The sequence below is a fragment of the Podarcis cretensis genome (genome assembly GCF_951804945.1).
Source record: "Podarcis cretensis genome assembly, chromosome: 13".
In the NCBI taxonomy this organism is placed as follows: Eukaryota; Metazoa; Chordata; class Lepidosauria; order Squamata; family Lacertidae; genus Podarcis; species Podarcis cretensis.
In genome coordinates, this window is record NC_137182.1 from 31,935,629 (window position 1) to 31,958,463 (window position 22,835).

Genomic DNA, 22,835 nt, shown 5'->3' on the forward strand with positions numbered 1-22,835 from the left:
ATTGTCACTTCTTGCTTTTAACCTTTGCCATACATTGCTTGATCCCTATATATAAGATTAATTATAGGAGGAATTGAGTGTCATCTAAATATTATTTTGTAGATGTTTTGCTTCAAGATATGCTTTCAAACCCACAAAGTATCTAGTGGGATCTCTTGTCCCATATCTATCCCCCATTTGAATTGATAGGTGTTCATTAGCACATTTAAACCCTAGTGCATTCCAAGGTACTATAGAGTATTTGGGGTGGGGGGAGGCAAAAGGAACATGATGTAACTAACAGAGCAATAATAATACTCTGAGGAAGGGGAAATGAAATTTAGTCAAACCATCACATCTAAAGCCCAGGCTCACTTAGTCCTTGTTTTGGAGAGTTATATATCTCTGGGATGGAAATAAGCTACACCAGCTCTAGGTCTGTCATAGTTTCAATGACAGATCAGGAGAGTGGAAAACTTTTGGACTCTGTGTATCTACAGCCTCTCCCAGCACACCTCTTTTTTACACTCTCTGACACCAAAGTTCCGACGTAGAGAAGCAACAGACATGATTGGTTTTCTCTCCATCTGCAGAGAGAGAAATCTAGAAATTTATATTGTCCTTCAAAGATCTTATCGACGGTCATAGCATTAATTTATAAATTGACTTATTACAGGTTTATTTTTAAAATACCTAGGCAAAGGCAGGTTCATCTAGCCCCCATTTTGATGAATGAATGGAGGAAGGGAGCTCTATTGTTGCTCTTATTCTTGTTTTTACTATGATGACTTTGGTGGTTCTATTTTTATAGAAACAAGGCTGTCCGGCTTATGCCTTGGCTGGTCCGATATGCTTGGAAGATGACAGTGGTGCAACCCAGACCCAGTGGGAATCAATTGTGCTTGGAAAAGGGCTAGCCACACAGTTAGGTGCTGCATATTGCAACCGAGTGGCTGGGTGATCCAGCACCCCAGTATTACATTCTCAGAAGAGGCTCTGTTTAGGCCTGATGGCATGCACATTTTCTCCACAGGAAATGATATTTGGTTGGCAGACATTGAAGGAAGTATCAAGGCTTGAATGCAGATGTGTGTGGTTTGGCAGTGACTGTTTTGCTCGATTGGTGGTTGGGGCATTGGGATAATCCTTTGTCTTGGACGGAGGGGAGGCTGTAGTCTCCACCTGCCCCTCCAAACGCTGGGGTATCCTGATAAAGGGATCTGAGGGGAGTGGACATGTCTGTGTGCCCAGGTCAGGCCAAGGCTGATGGTACTCTCCCAGACAACAGTCCCCGCGGGGGTCCACCTATTTCATGTAAGTTTTAGGAATCCACGCCTGGGTTGACCTACGCATCATTTCCAGTGGGTGGACCGTAAGTATTCAATAAAGTTGTGGCCTGTTTCAATCCAAACCAGACTTAGTCGTCTTTTATTTATCTGGGGATTGGGGAGCATGATGCCTGGACCTGCAACTACTTTGGTGGTATTATTTTTATAGAAAACAGGCTGTCTGGCTTATTCACTACTAGGGGGAGTTCCTGGTGCTGGAAATTAAAAGGCAGCCCTGTTCAGGGAAGTTTTTAATATTTAATGCTGTACTGTTTTGAACACTTGATTGGGAGCCACCCAGAGTGGCTGGGGAAACTCAGCCAGATGGGCGGGGTATAAATAATAAATTATTATTAAATTATTATTATTAAAAGAAATTTGTGAATTTGGGGGCTGTATGTGTATCATATGAACCAACTCCTAGGGGCCAAGCTCCCTTCAACCCCCCAATGAAATATTTGAGGGGACTGGCTAGGTCCCCCCAAACTTGATGGCCATTGCCGTCCAAATGGTGTGCGTGTGCTGTGTCTTGTGATCAATTATGCAAGATAGGGCTTACCTGCCGCCCCCCCCCCATTTTATTCAGGTCGGTACCTCTGACATGTATATATCAAATTTGGTGAAGTTCTACCAAATGGGGAACAATATCTTCACTGGCATCAAAACTGACTTGTTTTTGATGTTGCATGCCCCAAATCATGTGAAGTCATACCCAAGTCATGCTTTCTATCACAGGAGCGCCAACATCCTGACATCACAAACTCTGTGACATTAGCTCCCCATTCTTCCTTGGAAGTTGGAGCCTTTGGTCCACCATCTTGGTTCTAAATGGCACCTGGCATCCAAATATTGATGAGGGCCACAGGCCCCACCTCAGGAGCTCTCATGCTGAGTTTGATGATAATATATTGAAAGATATATCTAACCTATTGAGAAAAAGGTTCTATACAAATTTTTCAAAATTTGTAGTACATTATGATAAGAAAATAAAACGTGCCACAAAACTTTTCTAATGTTACATTGGCCATGTAGAACAGGTCAGACAATCAGAGTGATATGGTGATATGGGGTGGGGGAGAATGTGAGCTAAGTATTGGGAGTAGGTCAATCCCAGGAGCTGCATTCATTTCATTTGCTCTGATTGGGGAACACCAGGGATGAAATGATGCAATGTTCTGATGAATCATCAGAGGGGTTGTTATCCTTATTGCAATAAAATATAATTTAACAAGGAACTTTAATGATAAATCGAAGAGAAAGGGGGGATTTGTGTGATGTCATTTCATAAACAAACTAAAATTTTAATTGTTCCTTTAGGGTCCAATATGGAGTTGCTTTGGGAATTGTTCTCTCTGTAGTCACCTATATATCATTCCACACATTCATATTGGCATGGACCTGGGTCAGGAGGTCCATGCCACTGAGCGCATTGTAGCATTATCTGTGTTCTATGGTAACAGAACTAACCTAAGGAGTAAGAGAACACAAGCATGGAAAAGCAGTACTTTGATGACATGTAAATATACTATCTTTTGGTCTTTTCATAAGAAGCAATCATTTGTCTTTTTTTTAAAAAATAATAATATTTATTACTTTTAAAGCTTACAAAAAAGAGAAAGAAAACAAAAAAGGAAAAAAACCCAATACAATACAGTATATAAACAATACAAAACACAACCTTAACACATTAAACTAAACACAATAAACTAAACTAAACAAAACAAAAACAATTTAAAAAACATACATCATACCTTTTCCATATTCTATCTTTCATTCCCTTGTTTCATCGACCTCCTCTCACCTCCCTCTTTGTATTCCACTTCCATTAATTGTTTCAGCAATTCCTTTCCATCTTTCTCTATTTTCTATCATATAAATGTCTTAACATATTTTTAATCTTATTTCCATTAAAATTAGTATACTTATTTAGGCTTAACTCCTTATAGCATTTCTACTAAGGCCATAAAATTTCATTCCAACATTTTTCTATCACTCATTAATTTTACAATATTTCTATATATAGACTTTAAATTTTCCAATCTTCTTCCACCATCTCCTCTCTCCGGTCTCGGACTCTGCCAGTCACTTCCATCAACTCCATACAGTCCATCTACCTGGAGATCTTATGTCCGAGGCTCTTAACTCATTTCCAAGTCCCTTCTGCAGGTCTTCTTCATATTCTTTGAAGCTATAGAGCAGATCTCGGGGAAACTCCAACCTATCAATACTTTTGTTCCTTCTCGACAGGTCAGCCAAATTTCCATAATTGAAACTAAAGTCCATGAAGTATTTCAGAACATGTTTCAAAATTCCTCCAAATCCAAAGGCCCCCAGAATTCCAGTCTCTTCCTGACCCAGGTCCATGTCCCAAAAGTCAGTTAATACCTGCATAGGGGGATCTTTCCAACTTTCCTTCTCCAGTCCAGGCCGGGCTTCGATCCTCAAAATCTGTCTTTTTCCGGATTCAATTATAAAAGGCCTCAACTTATAGTCCTCAATTTGCCTCTCTAAGGCTACAACAACTTTCTCCTTCTCCTTCTCCACATTTTGTTCTGCTAAAGTAGATTCCTGCAGCAAATCCTGAATAATTTCTGTATTGGTGCTCACTTTTTGTCCCTAATTAATCACTTTTTGTCCCAAGTTATCAATTTTAGTAGCCATAACATCCGTCTTTTTGTGAAGCTGTTCCAACGAATAGCTTATCTTGCATAATACAATCACTAAGGCTTCTCCTGTCGACATTCTTAAATGGTCCAAGGTCAATCCTTGATTCTCACAGCTCTTATCCTGCAGCTGGAGATTCCCCAGCTCCACTCTTGTAACAGTTTCAAAAGTTCCCTCTAGAGGGAAACAGTCTCCACTTGTATCAGTCCTTTCAAGCACAGTTCCAAAAGTAAAGTTAGTTTCAATTTTCAGTTACTTTTCCTCCTTTTTAAACACAGAAGAAGACAATGGAAACAATATATTTCTCTTATTTAACTAACTGTCAACATACATTTTATTCACAGTCAATGAACTCTCCCAAAACGTCAATCTACTGGCAGCCTGTCCCAGGTTCAGAGCAGTGGTAATTTAATTTTTATCACTCTCTCCGGCAGGTTTACACAATCCAAAATTTCCCCCCTCTTCTCCTGCTTCCAAGGGGGGTTTAATGATTTTAATTGATGGAAGTTTAATCCTTTACATAAGGCTTTCCAAGACCTTAGCTTGCAGCTTCTTTGCTTCAATCTATTTACAAAAGGGGAAGGCGGACTTCCTGTTTGAAACCTTCCCATTTCGGTACCAAATTAAGACGTTTGTAAATCCAATTTTCCGTTCTACTCACGGGTAGTTGTTTAGAGTCAAATTGTCCACAGGAAAAAGTCAGCGCTCTCCGGCAACAGCAATGCGGCTTCCCTCCGTGAAAAAAGCAATCAATTCGAAGCACCGGGCCGCTCACCCCACGTCGCTCCGGATCCCCGAAACTGGGTCTCCCCGTGAGTAGGAGAGGCGCAAAAGGTGCCAGACAAATCCCACATTCACAGGCTTCTCCCGCCTGTGATTTTAATGGGTCTCCGCCTTCGCCGTGGCGGTCAGACCCTGATTTCCACGGAGCAAATTCCTCCCAATCAGAGGAACTCCGCCATTGCCGGAGGCGCCAACCCGGAAGTCCTCGAAGCAATCATTTGTCTTAGTCCTTGCAGCACATCACTAAAATATATTGTGAGTTGTAGAAATTTTACTATTTGATGATATATCACAATAATGTTTATGATAGCTGTTGTGCTTTCTAGCCATTCCATGCTGCTGGAATTCATAATAATAAATGTTAGTTTAAAAAACAGCAGTACCAAAATGCTTAAATTTTAATATACATGCTCCAATATAACAGTTAGCTTTAAAGGAAGTGAAGTCAATGTTTTTAGAAAAGAACGAGGAAAGCAACTGTCTATTGATATAAAACATTACTTTAACTACACTTGTTTTTCATAGTTGTTGATTCATGTTATAGAGAAGCTATCATGGACATTCTTTTGCATCAACAGATCATGTGGCCAAGTTGCAGTAAGGAACAGGAGCTGTGTGACCTCATTCATGATGATGGGCCTCTCTGAGCATCCCAAGCTGCAGATCTTCCTCTTCATTCTCTTCCTTTCCATTTATATAGTTGCCCTGATCGGAAATGCAGCAATCATTGCTGCCATCTTTTCTTATCCCAAACTTCACACACCCATGTATTTCTTCCTGTTCCATTTGGCTGTGGTAGATATAGTCTGCACTTCCACCATCATTCCCAAGATGCTGACAAACATAGCAACTTTTAGCAAGAGAATCTCCTATTCTGGCTGCATAGCCCAGCTCTATTCCTTCACATGGTGTTTGGGAGCTGAGATGGTGCTCTTCACTGTCATGGCTTATGATCGCTATGTAGCTATATGCCACCCCTTGCGTTATAGCATCATGATGAACAAGACAGTATGTGTAGCACTCTCCACAGTGGTGATCTTTATCGCCATTACAAACTCATGGGTTCACACTGGCCTGATTATGCGGCTCACTTTCTGTGGCCCCAATGGTATCAATCACTTCTTCTGTGAGATTCCTCCACTTCTGGCTCTCTCCTGCAGCCCAGTAAGAATCAATGAAGTCTGGGTATTCACAGCAGACATATTTCTTGCTATGGGGGATTTCTTAATAACATGCTTATCTTACTGCTTCATTGTTAAGGCAATCTTAAACATCAGGACCTCTGAAGGGAAGAAGAAGGCTTTCTCCACTTGCTCATCACATCTCATTGTTGTGTCCTTATATTACTCGACTGTCATCTATACTTACATACGACCAGCCTCCAGCTACTCCTTTGAGCGAGACAAGATAGTTGCTGCCCTATACACACTGGTTCCGCCAACTCTGAATCCTATAGTCTACACTTTAAGAAATAAGGATGTCAAAGCAGCTCTCAGAAAAGTATTTCTCAACTCATGAGTTAAGCAACAACATTTTACTCTTTTTCTCCAGCAGAATTGCAGTATTATATTCAGAGCTCTGGTTCTTGATTTTGGGGTGGTTTATTTTGGGTATGTGTGTAGATGAGAAGAAATGTACATTTGATTATTTGTAGGTAAATGGGTGAAATGTCCCCACTCAAAAACAGTATATTGCAGGTGATGGGAAATGTTAAAGTTTTACCAGTAGAATATATACAGTACAGAGCAATCCTAACTATAGAAAGCTGGTGTAGGTTATCACACTTAGGCTGGTGTAGGTTACCACTATTTCAAATGTCGTTCAGGAGGAATTTTGCCAGATATGTTCTGCCCAGCTGCTGGGTCATGCACCAAGCTGAAAGCAGTTTGAAATAGGTATAAGTCTCCCCTTATTCCATCCCACTCCTGCCACATCCCCAGAATACCCCTTCTGGTGGAAGTTCTGATGACTGAACCCTGGCTGAGACTGGTGAGGGACTTTTGCTGCCATAACCACGGCTCTGCCAGGGAAGCCCAAGATCAGTCAAATCCAAACTCTTTCATCCCAGTGGACCTTGGGTTTCTACTGCACTGATAATAAACAATTTAAAATCTATAATTTCATTTGCACCTCTGTAACAAAACAAGCTTAGTTAATGAATGGTTGGAAGAGCCAAAGGCAAAAATGGGTGAAGAAATGAATGTATATATTGCCTTCATACAATAGGCTAGCATCTACACACATTCACAGACACTGTGTCCTCCATCAGACATAATAAGAGTTTAAAGGACCATTCCAGCCAGAATGATCTTATTCTCATCTTGGGCTCCTTGGAATTTGGCCTATCATTTGGCCATCTTTCAAGAAAAGCTTGATGAAACTGTGAGCCTTTCTTTTTGCATGTTACAAAAATGTTCACTCCTGTTACCTAACCCAATGGAAATGGATCATCTTCCCAAAGAGTATCAGATAAAGATGCTTTCCCATGACCACATTCCAAGCAAGTTAACACTCCTGTCTCAGTGACTGACATCTATGCTATCTTGGTCATGTCCACAGAATAGAAGATGACAGGATCTCCAAGAGCATGCTCTGCGGGGAGCTGGCTTCAGGCACCAGGCCTGTTGGCAGACCAACTTTGTGTCCTTGAACTCTGATAACGCCTCTTGCTTGGATGGATGATAATGGTGCAGAAGGGTGTGTGAGTATATATAGAAACAAGCCACACCAACCTTTGCATCTAGCCACGACAACCACTGGTCTGGAAAGAGACAAGGGGGGCTGAGAGAGCTCTGTAGGGAAGGCTTTTCATAATATTGGAGCTATTCCTTAAATGTCCTTGCCTGCCATGTTTCCAACAGGAGCAAGAATATGGTTTCATATGCCAAAGTTATGGGACACCATGGAGTTTCCCTTCCTTTCCTAACCCATTCATTTTACTAATGATAATTTTTAATTATAATAATTTATATTAATTTTTCATTAATAATAATCCAGTATAAGCCACATTGATACAATACCAAATCATAAAACAATTTTAAAAAACCAATTATTCCATTCCAAATTAAACATTTTTAGGTGACTTCCTATGTTCTGGTCTTGTGGAGATACTGTTGTTGCTCCTTCTGCTGCTTCCATTCTTATTTAATCCGAATAATACCATTCCGATGTTATTGCCTTATCTTCGCTGCCACTGATGTAATGACTTTTGTTCATATTTTTAACTGTTCCATCTCTGTTAATTTGCCAGAGGGGGTTATATCTTCTAACTTTCTCTGTGTAATATATTTTAATGTTTGTCTTTCCTTTCCTGTTGCAATCCATTATTTCCGGCATTCCCACCCACCCCACTCCGATAACTTAATTCTTACTGCGCGATCCTCTCCACCATCTTTCTTTGGCCTCTAGCCTTGCTCTGGCATGACTTAGTCCATAAAAATTATAAAGTTTTTGTTGATTCCCTCTTGCATTCCATTACTAATTACAATCCATTGATAATTATATTCCATTAGAAATTATTTTTCTTTCTTCAGTGAAGGGTTGCCAAATCATAAAACTACGTAGTGAATGTATAGAGAAAAAACTAAGGCTTCCCTCCAAATACCTTCCAATCCGGTTACGACGATAGTCCTCTCCAGATGAAGACCTTGACACTCAGTGCCTGATACATTTAGCAGGTTATCTTGTCTCCTTCTTCCAGAACGTGTCTGTTTTTTAAGTCTAAATTCATATCTATCTTAAAAAACAGAGGAATCGCTGCTCATGGTGACTGTGTTGGAGAGTTACTGATATGTGCAGTGCTATGCACTCTGCGTCCCCTGTCCCACATCGTAGAAACAAGAAGCAGGTATCGGACGATCTGCAAGTGAGAGCTCAACCCCCTTGAACTGGGGGGGGGGGGGCTTGCAAGGATAATTACTCTCAAATTAACCTTAATTATCTGCACACCCAGCATCCACTATCTTGGGAATTGCTGTTCGCCATGGCAGCTCCGCACTGGAAGTCCCATTCATTTCACTAGTGTGATCTGCATTCTTGTTAGCAAAATTGAAAAATAATTATTGCAACCATAAATAGGATAAAGCTAAAGAATGCATGGTCCATTTTAAGGTATTTATTATCCTATTTTTTATTATTATAAGGTTATATAAACATAGTGGTTTATGTATAGAATACAATAATTACAAGATCAATTGTAATACAAAATTATCATAAAGGCAGCATAAAATATCCAGAAGGACTACAATTACAATCAAAAAGATCCCTGGAAACTAAGAAGGACTTTAGTGTTGAAAGGACAGTCAGTTGAGTAATAATGAAAATTCCTTGGGGAGAACTTTCAACAACTGAGACATCACCACTGAGAAGGATCTCTTTCTTGAAACAAAACATCTTACTTCACATAGTGGCATAGCCACCCATAGAAGACCTCAATTGACAACACAATCCTGCACAAATGGGCCTACTCAAAAGTAAATTCAATTGAGTTCAATGGGGCTTACTCACAAGTAAATGTGCAACATGAAATTCTTAATATATGGGCACATTAATATGGAAACAGGTAGTCCTTCAAATATTATGATTGATCGAGAAATGTTCAGATCTTATACACATATTATTGGGTGTTACTCTTTTATGAGAAACAGACAGACAGACAGACAGACAGAAATCTTATTGCAAATTAGAGAGATGAAAATTGATTCAGAATTAATCAGCATGGCTTTATTATAGTTTAAATGACCACAGAAAAGTAATTCCTATAAATACAAGTAATTCTATACCCCCATGACAAATTTTTGAATTGTCTGCTATATGCGACTCTTTGTAAATAATAATAATAATAATAATAATAATAATAATAACAACAACAACAATTATACAGCAGGAGGTATCACTTTTTTGTACCCCATCAGTTTCTTGATGGCTTCTTTCACTTCTTTGGTTTTCAGACTGTAAATAATGGGGTTCAGCATAGGGGTTGAAATGCTATATTGGGTGGAAAAGAGTTCATCCAGTAGTACAGACGAGGCGGAATTCGGCCTCAAATACCTAAAGCAGGCTGTGCCATAAAATAAAATAACAACAATGAGATGAGAACTGCAGGTGGAGAATGTTTTTCTTTTAGCTTCTGCTGAATTAAGCTTCAGGACCATAGAGACTATGTAGGTATATGACACCAGCATGACAAAGACTGACGAAAGCACTACTGCACTACTTGTAATTAAGAATGATATCGCATTCACAAAGGTTTCTGTGCAAGATAAGGCCAAGAGAGATGGGAGTTCACAGCTGAAATGCCTGATAGTGTTTGGACCACAGAACACCAGCTTCAGAACAGGAAATGTATTAATCAATGCATGTACAAAACCTATTGCCCATGCACCTCCCACGAGCAGCTTACAGAACGGTATATTCATAGTTTCAACATAATGAAGTGGCTTGCATATGGCAGCATATCGGTCATAAGCCATTGCTGTAAGAAGGAAGATTTCAGTGCATCCTGTCTGGATGATGAAAAACATTTGCATGATGCAGGTACTGTAAGAAATTCTTTGGCTGTGGAAGAAATTCAGGAGAACCTTAGGCACCGTGACTGAAGAGTAGCAAATATCCAGAAAAGACAGTTGACTTAGGAAGAGGTACATAGGGCTCTGTAGATTATTGTCTTTCTTTATTACCATCATGATGATCGTGTTCCCTACCAAAGTTATTGCATACATGAGAAAAAACACCAGGAAGAGGCAAATACGGACTGGAAAACTGTAAGAAAATCCCACAAGAAGAAAATATGTCACAGTAGTTTGATTTTCCATTTCCTTTCCAACAAAAAGGTAACCTTTGAAAAACAAACAAACATCTGATTGCAGCAAAGTTGTTCTGTTGTTCCTGAATAGTTGACTACAACATCTGAACTATTGTTGAGATGGGAACCATAATTCTAAAAACTTATATCAATTAAGAGCTGAATTCAGCCTATGTTGAGCAGCTTTAACCTCCACTGAGAAGTCAATTTCCACGCTCAATTTTTCTGCATCATTGAAACCAACCAACCAACCAATAAATCTTTATTGCGGTCATAGACCAGACAGCAAAATTAACCAACAGCCATTGTAGCCCAATCCAGTTCATGTTTCCTTGAAATGAAATCCAGCTGGGCTCAGTGGGGCATAATTCCATGCAAGCTATGCATGACATTTCAGCCTTTTACTTGCCTGTAATAAATGTCAGAAAGCTTATGAAAATGAGATGTTCTTATATAATAAATAACACATTTTAAATAAATAGTATCAAAATTTCCTCAATATGCTGGGAGCATCATTTGATATTCAAACCCATAATATGGATCTTTGGTTAAAACCTAACTGGTCTAATAACAAAAGCAGCTGCTATCATCAAGATCACACAGTTGGGAAGTTGCTGTCTTTCAACATTTCTCAACCTTATTCACCAGTTTCTAAAAGTCTGCTGGAACAGACTTCTCTGTTTGTCTTCCATAAGGACTGAAGATTAACAAAAAAATGAATTGATTTAGTAAATCAGTGGCTCACAAGCCTTTTTTCTTAAGGACTGTTTGGTACAATTTAACGTCCAGGGTTGCCACCTTTTCCCTGGAAGACTTTCTGTTCCTTTAAGAGCTGAATGCCAATAATAAAATCAGCAGGCAATCACATTGCATCTCATTTCTGCTTCTGAAGGTTCCCATTTGCAGCAGTTTGCTCACTCTAAATATGCAGAAATCATCATATGGATATATTTAGTGTGTGCGTGAGTCAGCCTTTAGAAATGCTCCTTCAAATGCCACTTTCTTACACAGAATGAAGTGAAATGCAAGGAAATTAATGGCAACTGAAATTTAGACCATCACCACAGTAGGGCTACTCTTCTTCCTAACAAATACTGCAATTTAAAATATAGTAGAGAGAGAGATGTAAAGGGATTAAATGCCATGTTACTGTTAAGAGTGGATTAGAACAGAAGTCTTCATTCTTTTCAAACCTGGAACCCATATTTAACCCACATGTGCATTTGCAGGACCACTTCTTACTTTTTTAGCCTTATGTTTGTAATTTGGTTGCACTGATGATGAAAACTACTGTATTTTTTGCTCTATAAGACACACTTTCCCCCTCCTAAAAAGTAAGGGAAAATGCGTGTGCGTCTTATGGAGCGAATGCAGGCTGCATGGCTAAGCCAGAAGCCAGAACAGGGAGAGGGAGCGCTGTGCAGCACTCCATCTTGCTTTTCTAGCTTCTGGCTTAGCTGCACAAAGCCTCTGCAGGGCAGTGGGATGAAGGCACGCCGCTGCGCTGCGGAAGCTTCACGGGCTATCCCAGAAGCCAGAACAGTGAGATGGAGCGCTGCGCAGATCCCTCTTGCTGTTCTGGCTTTGGGGATTCAGAATTTTTTTTTCTTGTTTTCCTCCCCCCAAGACTAGGTGCATCTTATCATCTGGTGCGTCCTATAGAGCGAAAAATACGGTACCTTGTAATTGCTCCCTTCCTACGTTCTAATTTATGTCTAGTGAGTGAGAAATTTCAAATGCTGTTTTTTTTTCTTTCCTTCCTGCTCGTTCTCACATAAGCAAGGATTTCTGCCTTAAAACACAATGAAATTATATGTAAACATATCTCTTCTTTTCATTTCTTATTTTTTCTTTTAAAAAGGCCTAAGAAAAACCAATCTGATCAGCAAAAACAGAGGGAAAGAGGAAATCAAGAAACATGCAAGAAGCTTCTGGAGGACATTGCCTTGGACCAGAGACTCAAACTTTTGTATATAATTACCTGACTGAAAAGGTGGGAATGAATTGGAAAAAGTACCTTTTATGTGTCAGTAAAAATGGTTCCCCTGCTCACTAAGACCAAGTGGAGTGTTTGCCATGATATTATTATACTTGCTATACCAAACCCTGGAGGATATATTTTTCACTGTGGAATGTAGCAACTTATATAGAAATACTAATCCCAAGAGCATAATTAAATTCATCAGTAGTGCATTCCTGCAAATGCCTGTGAGTTTTGTTGTGTTTTGTTTTAGTGGGAGAAGCTTTTCTGCCATGGTGGCAAATATAGATAAACAAGCAGAGGGTAGCTTGGGACCAGTTTGGCACGGTGGTTCCAAATTGTGGCAATTAGGGTTCTTGTGCCTCTGAATATGTATGAGTATGTAATTGCTCAATTGGTGTGCCTTCACCCAATTTGGCATGGTGATTCCAAACTGTGGCAACTTGAATGCCTCTAAATATATTGTTGCCATATTTTTGTTTATCTGTAACAGAGTGAAGGATGTAGGCTTCATCTAAGTTTATTTCGTTCAAGATGGCCAATGAAACATTCCAAACTGCAACAATTTGGATGCCTCTGGAGATATCGTTGCTGAATTTGACATGACAGTTCATGAGATAAAGGACCAGATTTTGCATACTGTATACAGTGGTACCTCGGCCTACGATCTTAATTCGTTCCGGAAGTCCATGCTTAAATCAAAGCATTCTTAAACTGAAGTGCGCTTTCCCTTCTGAGGCCTCCTGCCACCGGTGCCCTTCCACCGTTCAACTTCCGTTCGGCTTCCGAGACAAAGTTCACTAGCCGGAACACCTACCTCTGCTTTTGCAGAGTTTGTTGCCCGAATAGTTCGTTAACAGGACTGTTTGTAGACTGAGGTGCCACTGTATTTTGATACTGCAGTTATTCATGTACACAAGAACACTGATTGCACACTTGTTTACTATAATGTGTGAGCACCCCTAGTGCAACTGTATGAAATTTAGCTAAGGCAAATGTAAATCAGAGTTTACATTTCATCCAAGGATAACCCTGCCATTCAGGAGGGTGAAGCAACAGGCATCAGTGAGAATTCTGAAAGGGAGATAGATTACAAACAGGAGTTTATTGAATCACGCAGCAAAAGTTTTAAAAATGTTTATCCTTGTGAGGAGCGTTTGAACTCCATTTCAGACAGCAAAATGTCTTGGTCCAACATTGATTTCAGCATGACAAAAGTTAAATCTCACTTTACTACTGTTTGGTGAATAGGCACATTTATTTGTTCACTATCATGTCCCACTTTCAAACAGGTTTACAATAACATAACAAAAACACACATAATTTTAAAAGCCATTAAATAAATATTATATAAAAGTAATAGAACTATAATTACAAAAAAGATAGTGATTTTTTAATAAAAAACAACAACCCTGAACATCCTGTTAAGTTTAAGAGATGTGTTAAACTAAGTCCAGCAAGAATGTAAAATATTAAAATTCAGCACAGCTTTTGAAAACAAACAAACAAACAAACAAAAAAGATTGGAATAGCTCCCTTAAAAGGTAACAAAGAAGATCCCATATACTCATTGTTTTTACAATTCACCAATTAAGCACCATTTAAGCAAACAAGCAAGCACATAACCATACAGACTGATGACAGCTGGGTTACAAATATGTCATTCAGGCACAAAATTGCATTTTGTTTTATAAAAATAATAATTTTAGTGGCTTATAATGCTAATACTAGAACTAGGGTTCACATTATGAATTTGAGTGGCAATATACCACAAAATTGTAGTCTTCAAGCAATACATACTTAACTAGTGGGGTTTCATTGCTATATGATGTGGGGATTGCTTCTCAGTTACGTCACTTTAAATACTTGTGGAAGCTAACAACAAATATTAGCTATATTGGCTAATATTAGCTATCTTCAGAGCCTATGAATATCAGTTTCTGCTGTGTACTGGGAAGGTGAGTGGGAGAGACAAGGTCATGGTGCTTCAGATACATTAGTGTGATCAGCAATCCTGGAAGTGTGGATTTATGAATGGACACACAAGAAAGTGATATAGATTATATTAGTCCACCCATTCTTAGCTTCAAATCTCACCAATCCTACCTAGGCATGCCTCCAACACATTTCCTCAGCAATATATGGATAAACTCTCCTTTTTCATCTAATGCATCTTCACTCCTAATAACCTCATGCATAAACAGGGAACTTCTGGCCCTTCAAGAGTTGTTTACATCACTGCAAGCCCAAGTGACCAGTCAGGTTCCCCATTCCTAGGCTTACCTTCAGTGGCAGTTTAAGCACATGACTTGGATGCTGGAGAAAAAGTTCAGCTTCCTCATCTTCTACTTGAGCTTCCAAGAGGCATTGGGCTGGATGACTATTGGCTGGATTCAGAGTGCTAGACTAGATGAAGGCAGAAGATGTCCACCAGAACAGAAGCTAAATGCAAGGCAGTGGATCCAAACCATAAACACAGAACTCAAATTTCACTCCATTTCTCCTATATAATTCATATCATTCATTTTCTCTCTCCAGATTTCCATTAAGAAAAAAAGAACCCTTCCATATTCCCCATTAGTTAAATGACCCCTTGGTCTCTTTCCCCCATGAAAGGAAATTGATTCCAATTCTGTCTTCTTCAACCTAATCTTATGCCTCAGATTTGTTTTGGGGTCTTTTTTAGTCTAAATCCAGCATCAAGGGAAGCATGACATTTTAAAAACAGGGAGCTACTCTCCTCATTAGTCCTTAAGATGTTTGGCGGATATATACCCATGTAAACCATTTTAAATGATAGCTTGTGACACTGTACACTTTTCTAGAATTGAGTCTAATTTTATTGAAGAAACTTACACTTTCCAAACTTCTTCAACAGAGCATTTTTTATATCCTTGTTCTTCAAGCTGTAAATGAGAGGGTTTAACATGGGAGTTAAGATGCTGTACTGCACCGACACTAATTTGTCCAGGTAGGTGACTGATTCTGAACTTGGCTTCATGTACCGGAAAAAAGCTGCAATGTAAAACAGTCCCACCACAATGAGGTGAGAGCTGCAAGTGGAGAAGGCTTTATGCCTGCTTTCTGCTGAATGAATCTTCACGATGGTTGAAATAATGTAAACATAAGAGATGAGGGTAAGGAGAAAGGAGCCAAGACCAAACACCAACACAGTGATAAGAAGAACAATGTAATTTATGAGGGTCTGGGTACAAGCCAAGGCCAAGACTGAAGGAAGCTCACAGCTGTAATGGTCAATAATATTGTTCCCACAAAAATGCAAATTCACCAAAGGGGGAACATTCAACACAGCATAGAAGGTACCCATAGCCCAAGAGCCACCCACTAGTTGTCTGCAGATTTCTTTTTTCATGATTGTGGTATAATGCAGTGGATCACATATAGCAATGTATCGGTCATAAGCCATTGCTGAGAGGATGAATACTTCAGCACAAGCAACCTGGAAAAAGAAGAAGATCTGTGCAATGCATCCTTCCCAGGAAATCGTTTTCTGCTTTGCTATGATATTTTCCAACATCTTGGGAACAGTGACAGATGAATAGCAGATGTCAACAAAAGCTAAATGACTAAGAAAGAAGAACATGGGGGTTTGAAGGCTGCACTCAGTTCTGATCACCAGCATGATTGCAGAATTTCCAAACAATGTTACCAAAAAAATTATTAGGAACACCATGAAGAGAAACACCTGAAGATGTGGATCTCTGGAGAGTCCTGAGAGTATAAACTCTGTAATTGCTGTTTGATTTTCCATATCAATGAATTTAAAAGCCTTAACATCTGTACAAATTAAAAAAGAAATAGAATTTATTCAATTTGTAGAAAGCTCTGAAAAATTATTAATAAATGTATAAATCTAGGGGAAGTATTTTCTGAATTTTTAACCCTACTTACCTGGGAGTAAGCTCCACTGAATTCAATATGATCTACTGTATTTCTATCTGGTCATAGTTATGATTGCTTTGATGCAGCCAAGAACTAGACTGTTGATTCAAGCGCTAATTGTTTGTGTAGAGATTTCACATTTGCAGTTCCACACTCACTGCACAAAAGGAAATTGGATGCACACACATGTGCAACCACTTCAAGATTGTTTATTTCTTTTTTAAGGGAGGTCAATATGCATGCTAATGTTTAATGTTCGGGGGGTGAGGTTTATTTGATCTGAATGGATGGAAAACAAACTGTGTACACATAGCATTTTACATACCTGACAGGGAAAAGGGAGACCACTGACCCAATAGTTTCATACTGGGCACAAGGCCATGTAATTACAAACTCTAAATTCCAGATAGAATGTTAAATGTGGGAAGGGAGGGATTTTTTTAAAAAATGGAGAGAGGTTTTTGTGCATGAAAAGCAAGACTATAAACAGTCAAACTATTTCCTAGCACACATTTGGTGGTTGGAAAACTTCGACCTGTTGTACATCTGCCTATTATAAAAAAGGAAACAGCTCTGAGAACATGTGAGCCCCCTTCCGTTTCCAGATTTGTCCTCATGGATCAAATTTAGGTATGCTGCTCTGAATGTGGAAACTGTTCAATCTCAATTTTGAGACCCACGTCTACTTGGTAAGACCAATAATGTCATCTGAGTTCTGCTGGCATACATGAAAAAGATGCATTTTTAGATTTATGGATATGTTGATCATGATTTTAGGTTAGGTACTGGTGCTTTATTGGTCCACCTAGCTCAGTACTGTCTACACAGACTTGCAATGGCTCTCCAGAATTTCTGAAAAGAATAAGTCTAGTCTGACCTGGAAATACAAGGGATTAATTTGAGACTTTCTGCACGCAAAGCAGATGCTCTATCACTGAGCTTTTAGCTCTTTAGCCAATATAGGAGACACTGGTCCTTTCTGGTTTGTATATACTAGAACAGCCTACATTTTTCATTTTTTAAGGGTGAAATTTTGAGGCAAATTTGTAGAATTTTTAAACTGCTGAAACATTTGGGAGGATTAAAAAATACTAAAAAGTTGTCAGAATACTAGCAAATATGTTCAGCTTCTTTGTGAATCTTAGTTATTTACTGTGATTTCGTGTTTCCAAGTGCAAGACACTGGAATCTTAAGGAAAATGTTGAATAATTCTGCAAATGGATAGCATGTACTGGTTACTGTCTATTTAAGATCACCCAACACATAAAACCCACTGAATTAAACATAGTCATAAATATCAAAAAGAGATTGCCACTTACCTGATAGCTAATCCAGATGCGCAACAACTGCCACTGCACTTAGATTTGACTGGAGCTGTATCTCAAAGAGATCTCCATCCACTTTACAATTACTTTAAAAAATGACGATTTGAAACAAATCTTGGTGAAATCCCCAAAGAAAATAAAGATCGCTCATATTATCATACAGCTCATTTAGATTATGGCTGGGGAACCGGTTGCTGGTTTTCAGTTCATGACCTTTGGCCCTGTCATCTGGGGCTGAATGTGACCTCAAGTCCAAACAGCATCTAGTTGGTCAAAGTTTTTTCATCTGTGACAGAAAGGAAAAAATATTTCAGGGTCTCTGCTGTGCACACTGAAAGGGAATGAGTGAAATCACTGCCAACTCTACAAATGCCTGATTTTTTTAATGTGCATTGTTCAGTGTTCATTCTGCCTATGTACTGGACAATTTTTTAAGTGAGCAAGATGGTATAGAAAGGATGGTGATGTGATGTCATGCTCATTTTCTGGAATTAATCCCATGAAATTTATCCTGCCAACTGACTTTCTCCAGGGATACCTTTTTCATTAAATGAAACTGTATTAGTTCTTTCTTCCAAAAAACAACAACACATTTATTATAAGTTTTACAAGTCAGTTGGACATTAAGGTGTAATAGACTCCTTTAGATATAGAGATGCCTTACAATGTGACAGACCAGGGCCACATATTCTACTCCATATTGTCAACAACTGCAACTTTCAGTCAGGAATGGGCAGAATCAATCTGCTTGAGTTTGTGTCCATTTTGGTATATGCCTACTGGCAAAGCCCACTCTGCTTCATGTCTACATTGCAATTTTTAGGAAATAACTATTGTGAAATTTGTATTTCTTTAAGTGTTTCTCTCTGTCTCTCTCTTTGTATATGTGTAACTTTCTAGGTGGTTTGAAGGTTGTGCTTTCTCCTTCAATAATAATAATAATAATAATAATAATAATAATAATAATAATACTGTAATCATAACCCCAATTTCAAGCTGTTTGGAGCAACTGGAATGTCAAGTTCATTCACAATGTATTTAAATCATCACACTTTATTACAAAACATAGTCTCTCCCCCCCCCCATATTTGATGGGAGGTGCCTCTTGCTGGAGTCCCGTAGAAAGCATCACCACACATCCAAGAGACATGTGCATGATATAACGCATATTAGCAGAGTCAGCGAAAGCAAAATTGTGTAGGAATTGTGGCATCAAGTATTTTATTATCTACAACAAAAGAAACAAAAGGAACATGGCATTTTGTGTCAGTGGAAATTATGAACAATAATATCCCTTGCAGCTTTAGAGGGGCTCCCTTAGTGGGCACAAAGAAAGGATTACCCACCATAATGTACAACCACTTCCAGGTCATTTTTAGATGCCATTTCAGTGAATGTTGCTAGCACTGTGCTTTCTAGCTGCTCCAAGCAGTTAGAAAATATTTTTAGAAAAAAATAAAAATAAAAGTAGCTCTTGTGTGTATTTTGAGAAACTACTGCTCACTAAACCATACCCAGTAAAGTTTTGCAAATATTTGGCCTAATCTGCCAATCTGAAATGCCTCATTGTTTCCTTAGAGACAGGTGATATAAATTTTGATTATAGGGCCACTAAGAATTTGGTTGGAATGTTGTTTGTGTAGTTGTTTGTGTATTTCCCCATGCATTTTAGTGCCAAAAAGGCATATGTAGTAGAAGGGTACACTAGGGTATGAAGTTCCATAACTTTTTTTCAGAGCAGGAGCAATGATGTTACTGCTGGAGTGCCAAAGATAGGCTCTTCTGACTGTGGCAAGTGAATGAGTTGGCAGGCTTACAGATTAAAAGAAAATTGTGTCATAGATTCCCACAACTGAGTAAATCTGAATATAACCAATCAATCATGTAGTGTGGACTAACATGTACTGGGCAATGCGTAATTACCATTGACATATTTGCAATCCCAATCAGCCAGACCAATGAGGAAACTCTACTAAACTGAATCTGGTTGATGGGCTCCACTTTACCTGCTGGAATACAAACCTTGTGGACCTTTTCCATGAGATTGCTTATTTGCTTTACAGATGCATGGAGAAAAGCTAAAGAGAATTGGAAATGTGTGCATCTAAAATTTGCAATGTTTGTGGCGTGTAATGGAAGGGAAAATTATTGACAACCATGTTAATCAACTGGTTTATAAAATAAAAGATTGTGGTCATACAACCAATGGGACACGATCTTCTCATTCACACTGTTCTGTTGATTTGAATTGGGAATGAATATCAAGATTTCATTCTCAATATCCTCCTAAGCACTGCTTTCACCTCCTTGTTCTGCAAGCTGTAGATGATGGGATTTAACAAAGGGGTAAGAATGCTGTATTCTATGGACAGTATTACATCCAAAAGTACTGACGAAGCTGAGCTTGGCCTCAGATATCGGAAGTAACCTGTTCCATAGAAGAGACTGACTACAGTGAGGTGGGAGCTGCAGGTAGAGAAAGCTTTACGTCTCCCTTCAGATGAATTTATCCTCAGTATGGTGGAGATGATATGAATGTAAGACAGCACAGTGAGGAACAGGGATACAAGCCCAACTGTGCTCCCAGAAATGAAGAACAGCATTTTATTGAAGAAAGTATCATTGCAGGAGAGAGAAAGAATGGAAGGGAGCTCACAACTGAAATGATTTATGATATTTGAGCCACAGAACTGTAGCCTTAACAGTGGCAATGTGTTTGCAAGTGCATAAACAAAACTAATCATCCATGCACTGGCCACTAGCTTTTGGCAGAATGCCACATTCATGATTTCCACATAATGCAGTGGTTTACATATAGCACAGTATCTGTCATAAGCCATTGATGAGAGGATAAAAACTTCAGCAGTAGCTGAAAACAAAATAAAGAATGCCTGAGTGAAGCATCCACCAACAGAGATGGTCTTCTGCTTGGCAATGATGATCTCCAACATCTTTGGGACAGTGACAGTTGAATAACACACATCAAGGAAAGAGAGGTAACTCAAGAAGAAGTACATAGGACTCTGAAGAGGTGGACTGGTCCTCACAAGCAGCATGATTATTACATTCCCCAACAGAGTTAGCAGATAAATCAACAAGAAAAGGAAAAATAAGAAGATCTGGAACTGAAGGTTGTTGGAGAGGCCAAGAAGAAAAAAATAGTATTCAGTGGTTTGGTTTCCCATTGAAAGTTATCTGAAGGATGCACATCTAAAAAAATGACCAAAGGGTTTTTTTAATAAAGAAACAAACATGAACATCTCAAGAGATAAACAATTATGATTTATCTATACTGGGGTTATGCTTGAATGTAATCTCACAACTGATATCTTAAGTAACAAGACTATAAAGTTTTCTTTATAAAAAACAATAGTAATAGATTTGCTACAAAGCTTAACTTCAACGACTGTTGTAGAGTGATTATGGCATTTTCTGAAAAGGCAAAATACTGAAGGAAAGCTGAGGAAATGAATGCCCTCCACACTAAGATTGCTAACAGTTCTACCTCAGGTAAAAATGGTGTGGGGAAATCAGCATATTTATTCACACTCTCCATGGGTGCCATATGCCACTTAAAAAATATGTTTTGAGGTGACCATGTCTGCTGAAGACACTCCATACATTGAGAAAATTTAATGAGTATTAGGAAGCAAACTGACAAGATCTCACCCAAGGCAGAACTTCAGAGGAAAAATTAGGGCTACTGTATCTGCTTGGGCAAGATATCTGAGGAACATCAAAGGAAAGAAAAAATGGTTTTGATAATAACTAATTGCAGTTTTGAAGGAATTAGTTTCTAGATTTTTTTTGAGATCTCAGCTCAAACTGCATCCTAATTTTATTGTTTTCAATTATCTATTATGAAGCAGCCTAGAAAGCTAATTCAACTTTTCAGTTACCTAAACTTCCACTATGTGGTTAGTCAGATCAGGTGGTAAATGCTTAGGGACCCTCTCCTGCCACCCTGTACCAATGATACAACAGGTTATAATTATTTCACTATGCTATAACATTGTATATCCCTAACACTAAATCCATCTGCAAAGACCAGAAATGAGTTGTCACTTACCAAGCATTTAATCCACAAGTGCATCCACTATCACTATACCTAAGATCACACCTCAAGCTGAAATAAACTTCCGCCCACTCAGAATGTTCATTATAAAATATTAATAGGAGGCAAAGTGTGTGTGGGGAAAACTCATCTATATTTATCTTCTTCATTTAAATAGACCTGTTGGGGGGAATATTACCTTGTATCTCCCCAGGCTATGATGTATTATTTGGTTCAGAAGAACCATATGTAAGTCTTGGTGTGATATATTGGAAGGCAGGGGAATAAACTGGATGATGTCATACCCTGCCATATGCTCTTCTGAAAGTTATCAAACAACTTTTCTCCTGATACTATAAAATCGTATTGTGGCTCAATTTGAAGTCAGAGCCATGAGGTTTGCGAATCCCGCCCCCCACCCCACCCCCGCCAAAGGAAGATGTAGTACAGAGATCAGGAATGTGCCCTCAGCTCCCATGGTCCCTTTGGAGAGCAACTCTGCTTAGAGCTGAATAGTTTGTTCATTTAAGGAAGGGAGGAAAATGGCCGAAGCACATTTGCATAGCCACTTCTCACATGCCAAATAACAGAGAACAAGTGGCTTGCCGATCATTGAATTCTGATTATACCTCTTGGTTGCCTGGATGGAAGAGGGAGAAATGTTTGAGAGTTTAGGTAGAGAGCTCAGACTTTTGCGTGGACAGGCGGAGTCCCCCAGATCCCGAGCACACCCCCCCCACGGTCATGTGGAATAACAACTCAAGACAACGTGCTATGGGATTAAATTGGCCACAACTTTATTAAATTTCAAATGTGGGTAGACCTTGGCTCAGGCATTGGGTGTTATCCCTCCCCAGTCTCCAGCTGGGGACCTAGGGAGCATCAGGGTTATCCAGTGTGTGGATGGGCTGGCTCTGGAGAACATATGTTCAAGCAGAGATAGCCGCCCCTGTTATGCCGCCGCCGCAGGGGAGAGCAATGATGACCTTTTGGCGTACGGTCAAAGCCTCCCTT

The 22,835-nt window shown here is 39.1% G+C and overlaps 4 protein-coding genes across 4 annotated transcripts in view; 2 read left to right on the plus strand and 2 right to left on the minus strand.

Moving 5' to 3' along the window:
• LOC307200425 (olfactory receptor 10C1-like) overlaps window positions 1-22,835 on the plus strand; it is a gene marked incomplete at both ends in the record, with an annotated part of 106,243 nt that overhangs the window by 55,545 nt on the left and 27,863 nt on the right. The gene's annotated exons all lie outside the window — the stretch shown is intronic.
• The window catches only part of LOC307200426 (uncharacterized protein), a gene marked incomplete at both ends in the record, with an annotated part of 60,786 nt that overhangs the window by 25,103 nt on the left and 12,848 nt on the right, over window positions 1-22,835 (minus strand). Inside the window, one exon of the mRNA XM_079948971.1 lies at window positions 15,395-16,336. Within this exon, the coding sequence (XP_079805097.1) occupies window positions 15,395-16,336 (942 nt within the window). The remainder of the gene's footprint in view (window positions 1-15,394; window positions 16,337-22,835) is intronic.
• OR13G1 (olfactory receptor family 13 subfamily G member 1) lies at window positions 2,700-6,272 on the plus strand (the record flags this gene model as incomplete). Its single annotated transcript, XM_079948973.1, has 2 exons — window positions 2,700-2,760; window positions 5,299-6,272. 2 exons carry the CDS (start codon window positions 2,700-2,702, stop codon window positions 6,270-6,272), a joined length of 1,035 nt encoding a protein of 344 aa, XP_079805099.1.
• On the minus strand, window positions 9,629-10,567 carry LOC307200429 (olfactory receptor 5BS1-like; the record flags this gene model as incomplete). Its single annotated transcript, XM_079948974.1, has 1 exon — window positions 9,629-10,567. One exon carries the CDS (start codon window positions 10,565-10,567, stop codon window positions 9,629-9,631), a length of 939 nt encoding a protein of 312 aa, XP_079805100.1.